The following is a 7,500-nucleotide window of genomic DNA, read 5'->3' on the forward strand; positions in this document are numbered from 1 at the left end:
CGCCTATAAAAGTCACAGCTAAGTTGTTATGGAAGGTGCTGCCACACTACCGTTGGATGATTGCTAAACGTCAGAACTACTGCTCGGTTCACATGTTGCTGTTGATCACATCGTTGTTAATCGTTGCCATGATCATAATATCGCCCGCATGCATGTGTAGGGCACATTGGGAATAGTGCTGCATTGCAGAATAATGCAAGTTGTATTCTTAATTTATTCAGCGATTGAGGGCATTTAGACCTATCGTAGCCCATATTGGAGTGCTAAAAAAATTGGAAAAATGGGAGAAAAAAAAAGTCTGTTCCTTTTAAGGACTGCGCGTTAACTTCAAATAAATAGACAACGTTTTCAGCCCACTGCGTGGGGCTTGTGAAGAGTGAAGAGGACGCATTTCCACACCTGCTGGTTCTGGTAGGCAGTGACTGTGGTGAACACCGTCTCGGAGAAGGAGAAGGTCCTCGTGCCCTCGCCCAGCGGCACGGACCTGACGGGGGACAGCTCCTCCCCGCACTCCTTGCGGATCACGTGCACGCGCGGCTGGTATTTGTGCATGGAGTGCAGTATGATCTGCACGGAGGGAAAGAGCGACTCGTTTTAAGATCAAATGCTGTTTAGTTCCTACTCACACTTAATGGCAAGGTTAGGTGCCGTTTTATATCTGGGTTTGAAATACATATTTTATCATTTAAAAATGTATCCCGTGAAATTAAATAAAGTCTTATTTATTTTTGTATAATATTTCAGAGTAGGCCTAGAAAACGTATACTTCTTATTATTGTTATTATTAACATTATTATTATCATTATTATTATTTATTTATTTTAAAACTACATTTCGGCCTATCGGGCTTTTACGCGTTTGGGGCCTGTAGGGGCCTTTCGTTAATTTTGCCTCTTTTTTTTTTACTCACGTGTCCTTGGTCGTCCAGTTCGTTATTGGTCAGTTTGAGTTTGTCGAAGCTGACCACCTGCCGCATCCACGTCTCCCCCGACGCGGGGGAGTCCGGGTGGATGTAGACCCGCGGGGGCACCGGGGAGTCCGCGTTCCCCGCCACCATCCACTTGGAGCTGTGGTACACGTACCTGAACACGGGTCAGTCATAAGGGTTTAGTGAGGCGCTGAACACGGGTCAGTCATAAGGGTTTAGTGAGGCGCGTTAAACACAACATTGATAGCCTGTTACAGGCTATTATAATGCATACATCTTATATTATATATATATTCTTAATCCCCTTTGTTATTCTGTAGTCGAATATAGGCCTATGTGTATATTTCTAGTCGTATTATCGGTATATATAGCCTAGTTGAATAGGCTGACGCTGACCCTTGATGTGTAGCCCAGGCCTAATTGAGACTGGTGACATTACGACCACCGTAAACACTGACTGGTTAGGTGACGCAACAAAATTTGCAGGTTGAACTTCTTGTGCGTCAGGCTGGCAAGGGAAGGAACCCAAACCGCGGTGACAAATCAACCCACTCCATCGTGGCCCATTTGTGGCCCTGAGGCCGGAGATTGAGATTGACAATTAAAAAAGGAACTCGGTTTGTCCCGCACAGCGTTTCGCCCCAGCAGGGTGTTGTGATGCGGCACACAAAGGGAACATGAAACACAGGCACACACACACACACACACACACACACACACACACACACACACACACACACACACACACACACACACACACACACACACACACACACACACACACACACACACACACACACACACACACACACATCGTGTCGTCTGACTGGAGGGCAAAGACCCGAGGGCCCAAGAGAGAAGGACGGCTGTGCGGCGCGTCTCACCTGTAGCGCTTGTTGTCCACGGGTATGATGTCCATAGCGATGAAGTACTGCTGGTGCGGGTCCAAACCCGAGATCTTCACACGCATGGCGGGGAACATGCGTCTGGAAGGAAGCCCCCCCCAAAAAAAACAAGTGTTTAATACGGTATTATTGATGCTTAACGGATTAACGGGGTCTGATGTTATTACGTGATGTCTGGGCTTGTTTGACGTTGAAATTGTGAAAATATTATTAAAATATAAATATTTAAAAATAAGGAAAACTATAAAACATTTTCAACAAATCAACTAAATGTAAATGTTAAAGTGCCTCATCACCAATAGCCTAATTTGAATAAAATTGCAGTTACATCCTTAATTAAGTCTTAATTCGGATCATAGTCTGACTGCAATAAATCCTGCGAGTGTATGGGCCTCTCCATCTCTAAAGACAAATGACAAGAAATAGGATGGTGGATAGAATTTATTAAATCTTCATTCAATCTACCTCTTACCTTCCGGCCTTAGTGATGATCATTTCCGTTCCGATTTCGTGGAACCGTTTCCACAGGTCCGAGCCCTGCAGGTCCACGCGCATCTCGTCTCCGGCCAGCGGGGACGCGATCACCGGCGGGGCACAGAGACCGTCCGGCAGCGGGCTCTCTGACCGCAGGTCCTCTCCGCTCTCCGCTGCACCGGGAACACGGAATCATCCCCGTTAACTGAGGCGGCGGTTCAATAAACCCGCCACTACCGATCACACCGTCCAGCCGTTCAGAAATGCACTCCATCACACTGTGGCCACGAAACCGTTCAAACACAGCAGGTGATAATGAATTTGTATTTCTGATAAAAGATAGGTGTGTTTGTATTCGTTCTTATTAAGAAAAAAAACGTGCATCGGTCCCCGTTAAAACACAAAGGCCTACACATTAGTGCCACAATGCCCTTAAATACGATGAGGCCCAATCCCCACACACACTTGTTGTTTTTAGGCGGCCTTGAAGCAGCCTTTACGCGGCAGTATTAAGGCCTTTACCGCCTGCTAATTGGCGTGTTTATGATTGAAGCGCGGGTCATAAAGCGGCCTGCGTTACCCATGCGCAGACCGAGTCTATTTACAACGCTAATAATGCCACATCAGATGCTCGAGCTGTATAGACAAACGTATTTGTTTTGTGGGTCGAAGTGTACGCTGAAGATGGAGTCTGCATAATCATGCATTATAAAATAAATATGCAATCAATAATAGGGGGGACACGTTCTTCCAGATATTTAGGCCTACATAGAAATTGAAGGAGGATCAATCCAAAAAATCGAAAACAAAAATACATTTTGTAATTTGAATTTTTATTATAATTATTAGCCAACTATTTCCATTATTATTAGTAATTAATACAGTATTAATACAGAATGGCTATCATTGATACATCTATTATTATTATTAAGAATTCATTTAATTTTCATTCCCCATTTTCAAGGCCTCGACCTATACTCAACATATTTGCTCATCAACACTAACCAGAATACACTAACCAGAATCCTGTCCTGACCCGTGCAACAACACAAGCCTCCTCAACCCGAACACAATCCAAGCAGTTTTTTTTTTTTTTTTTTTTAAAGACGGTGGGCAGACTTACGTGAGCAGTCGCTCGCGCACTCTATCTCGCTGCCCCGGTCGCTGAGGCTCGCGCTCTCTGGCCGCGTCCCCGCGGTCCCGTTGAGCTCGGGCGCATCGGCGCCGTCCTCGAAGCACTCCAGGGTGTCCTCCTCGATCTTACGCCTTTTCTCCGCGCCGATCAGCGCCTCGACGGAGAACGCGTGCGCCTTGACGCTCAGCGTGCACGGCGACCGTCGCTTCTCGGCCATGTCTAACAGTCTTCCGAGCGCGAGCAGACGTGAGTGAGCGACGTCAAAAACTTTTAAGAAGAAGAAGAATTAAGAAGTCGTCGTAGAAGAAGAAGAAGAAGAATGAGAAACGTCACCAGCCCAATAGGAGTCCTGGACCCAGCTCTGTAGTCTGTCCGGCCGTTATGACGGCGTTGTGTTTACGCGTACTTTTTGGGTTGACATCGGAGCGCGAGGTCGGGCGAGCACCAGTCCAATACTTCTGTCGGTTATCCGCGAGCGTGTGCGAGCGAGGAGGCAGTGAGCGAGGCTTTGGGTGAAGTGTCAATAATCAGAGTTCTCTGGAGAAAGCGGGGAGGAAACCTGTCAGTCAACGCGCGGGGCAGGCCAATCGCAACGCGAGGATTCGCCTGGTCCCACCCGTGATGCTGCTGCTCGTGCCGCCTTATGTGGTAAAGAAGAGCTCGTGAATGAATCACGGCTCGGGGAAGCGCGCGGTGCAGTGCAGTGCGCGGGTGTCTCGGGGGCATTGCGCGCATTTTCACACCGCGGCCCAACATGCTTTGCATATTTGGCCATTAAGCCCAGCTTCTCGGTACACCCCGGGGAAGTAAAAATCTATGGTGTTACAAATGATCTTGCCAGACAACAGTGCCGAGCAGAATAGGCACGTGACGCTTTATTCTCAGGTCAGTAATTATAGGCCTGCAGATTCGTGAAAAAAAAAAAAAAAGTTTCAAAAGTTTCAAAATCACACATGTTTTATTAGGTATATGTTTGCTAACATAACAGAAAAGTAGCCCTGCAGTGATATTTTTCCCCAGTGGAACAACTTTGTAGGTTCAACTTTTTAAAGGGCAAACCACTAGCGTCCCAAACGACAGAATTGTTCTAAACGGGCCGTACGAATGCTCCATATACATTGCGTCTTAACATTTTAAATCCAAAGTCTGGAGTTTAATGACTTCGCATTTTAAGCACAGATGAGTCGGAGCTATTCGGTTTGGGGTCGTAGGCCCATATCCAGTTATTTTCTAATCCACTGAGGCTATCGTGTTCACATTACGTTTGGAAACATCCCTCACACTGTCTAGAACGTGCAAATTAGCGTGTAGCCATGCGGGGAATGCGTGTCCGTTTCGGCCAGAGCACGCGATAACATATGGAGCAGCCTATAAATAAACAGGCCGCGAGGACAGTCCCGGGGCTTCGCTTTCACTGCCGGCCTTAATGTACACAGCCAATGGGGAGATTATAAACAACACGTCCCGCTCGTTTATTGATCTGGATTCAATGTAAATGATTGGACGTCAAAGGAACGGCCGATGCCCACATTCGTGTTGGTTATCAGATCAAACCCCCGTATAATAATAGCCAGCGTGAACGCCCAAGTAGGTCCTATAATAAAAATTAAAAAAATGGAAAATACAACTTTTAACTGTTCTCTTGTTTATAGTCATAGTGAACGTCGATGGGTTAGATTATTCCAATGCCGCCCTTTATTACAATAAACATGGATAGTTGAATGTTGAATATGTCCAGATACGATCCGTTTTAAAATTGTCATCATTCCAAGGAAGCTATAGACTATCAACTGAAATGTTTTGTAAGATGTATAATATAGGCATATTTACACCTAAAGAAAAACAGAAAACTGCGAAAATGTTCGTTTTAACATTTAAAATATTGTCCGCTTTGAACAGTAATTAGCCTACTGATGATGCGTTTCTTGTAGGCCTATTTGTTTTATATTTATGATATTTATTATGTGTATTATGTGTATTTGCCTATACTCTAAGATTAACGGGATCCAATCAATCGTATTGATTTGATAATGTAACGAAATAAAATAATGCCTGATTTTTATGGTTCTCAAAAAATATTTTATTGATATAGCCTAAGTTATATTTCTGTGCTCAGTGGAGGTTGGTTTTATTAGGCCAATAGGAATGAACAATGTTTTTTTGTATTATTATTGGCAATAAAACACTAAAAGGAAATACTTTCATTTTAGTGTTAGTGCTTGTTAAAAAACAAACATATTCTTAGCCTAGGTAGCCTAGGATTGGTAATTATTATAGGCCTATAATCTTAGAATGTAAATATATTTTTTACAATTAGGGCTAATTTATGAGCATAGACATATGTATTGTTACATTTCTATTTCTATCTTATTTGTATGCCTATGATTGACGTTTTCCCCACGATGTGTAAAATAGGTAGGCTATATCTTCAACGAACCAACTCGACCTAAATTATTTAATTATCTTTTATAAAAAAACGGAGAATGCCAACTAGGTCTTTTCAACCTTAATAAAGCCTTTTTTTTTTTAAGTCTACGAGTTCATTAAAAACTAATTTCACAGTGTTCTCCTCATATGGTCGTATCGGCGCGTCACCAGACGCGTTGCTCCGACACATCTGACGTTCTGCACGAGACCAGAGGATTTGCCACTTTCTCCATCATGAGGCGCGAGCCCGGTCGTTAGGCCCAACGGCCACTGCTCGATTCGACGCCCAGCTCCATGAATTAAGACAAACTCAGCGCTGAACTTGCATTTTTAAACGCAATTTATTTAATATTCTTTTTTACCAATAGGCCTATACCGTCGAACAAGATGACAAACCCACATCGAACTATGCGTGTAATTATGTTACGTCTCAGTAATGAGTTGCAATCCAAGTATATGGTGCTCTGGTCATAAACACACACGGCTTACCCGACGTGTAAACGTTTTGCTGGATTGCTCTTTTGTTGCGAACAATCTGCAGGCGCGTGCACGTGCTGAAGCAGGGGAGTGGGTCACGTGTTGTTAACGATTATTTAGCGCTTGCTAATGGGCTCGTGGAGAGTCGCCCGGCTTTTATAGCGGAAGTGTCTGCGCGCAAACCGCAGGTAGATATTTATTTATATAAATATAAATATACATATATAACCGTGTCATGCGTGTCTGTCTGTGTGTGTGTGTGTGTGGCACAGAGACGAAATAATTAGATTCTGGCAGAGAAGTTTGAGCCATTCTCGGCCCTGCCATTTCCAGCCTCTCTCGTGCCACCACACAGCTCACGAGGAGACCCAAATGTTCAGAAATACAGTCTGTGCTAGCATGTCAATACTGTTTCTGGCTGCTATGTGAACCTTTGCACCCTCGATATAAATTATAACGGAATCCACGGTGGTTCTGGTGCCGTCCCAAGTTCAACTAGGCCTCCTGGTCGTGCCAACAATGTGCCCAGCAGCCCGCCTGACGCATCGCCGCCGCGCTGCTTGGCCCGACGTGAACCGTTCTCGTCCATAAAGTGAACCTTGCATTGAAAGCGCGGTATTTACAGACGCGCTCAATCGAACCCGATGCTTCTGAGATTTTATAGATTTTTTTTTTTTTTTTTTTGGCTACGCTCACAACGCCCTTTTTTCTTTTTAGGCTTAGGCCTACGCGTGCGTCGGGTAGTAGGCACAGGCTATTTTCTCCTCGGTTAAAAATGCACCCACGGCAACTGTAACTGAAATGAGCTGTTCTGGTCACAATTTAAAATAGATTACATATTTTTGACATAAATATCACACAAAGTTAACTCTAATAATGAGGCCTACTCTACTCCCTCCGTTGCCAGTGTGGCCATCGTTAACTGTGTTAAAAGTTTGAAGAGCCAATCACGTTAACTCCTCATCAAAACAACTTTGTATGACAGTGACAAAACGATATGCCCCGTGTTCCTCTTTCAGTGTGACAGTAAACAACACAAATAAATGAGACACAGATAAATAAAGAGATGGAGAGAGAGAGAGAGAGAGAGAGAGGAGAGAGAGAGAGAGAGAGAGAGAGAGAGAGAGAGAGGAGAGAGAGAGAGAGAGAGAGAG

General features: G+C 44.4%; 1 protein-coding gene across 1 annotated transcript in view; it reads right to left on the bottom strand.

The window, feature by feature from the left end:
* tbx18 (T-box transcription factor 18) overlaps positions 1 to 3,924 on the bottom strand; it is a gene marked incomplete at its 3' end in the record, with an annotated part of 4,990 nt that extends 1,066 nt beyond the window's left edge. The window contains exons 1-5 of the mRNA XM_084489822.1: positions 3,431 to 3,924; positions 2,306 to 2,480; positions 1,813 to 1,914; positions 911 to 1,082; positions 400 to 567 (exon numbers count right to left, since the gene is read on the bottom strand). Coding sequence (XP_084345948.1) covers positions 400 to 567; positions 911 to 1,082; positions 1,813 to 1,914; positions 2,306 to 2,480; positions 3,431 to 3,659 — 846 coding nt within the window. The 5' untranslated portion in view covers positions 3,660 to 3,924. The remainder of the gene's footprint in view (positions 1 to 399; positions 568 to 910; positions 1,083 to 1,812; positions 1,915 to 2,305; positions 2,481 to 3,430) is intronic.
* Positions 3,925 to 7,500: the final 3,576 nt, after the last annotated feature.

Source organism: Micromesistius poutassou (genome assembly GCF_964030765.1).
Source record: "Micromesistius poutassou genome assembly, contig: SCAFFOLD_1600, whole genome shotgun sequence".
Taxonomy (NCBI): Eukaryota; Metazoa; Chordata; class Actinopteri; order Gadiformes; family Gadidae; genus Micromesistius; species Micromesistius poutassou.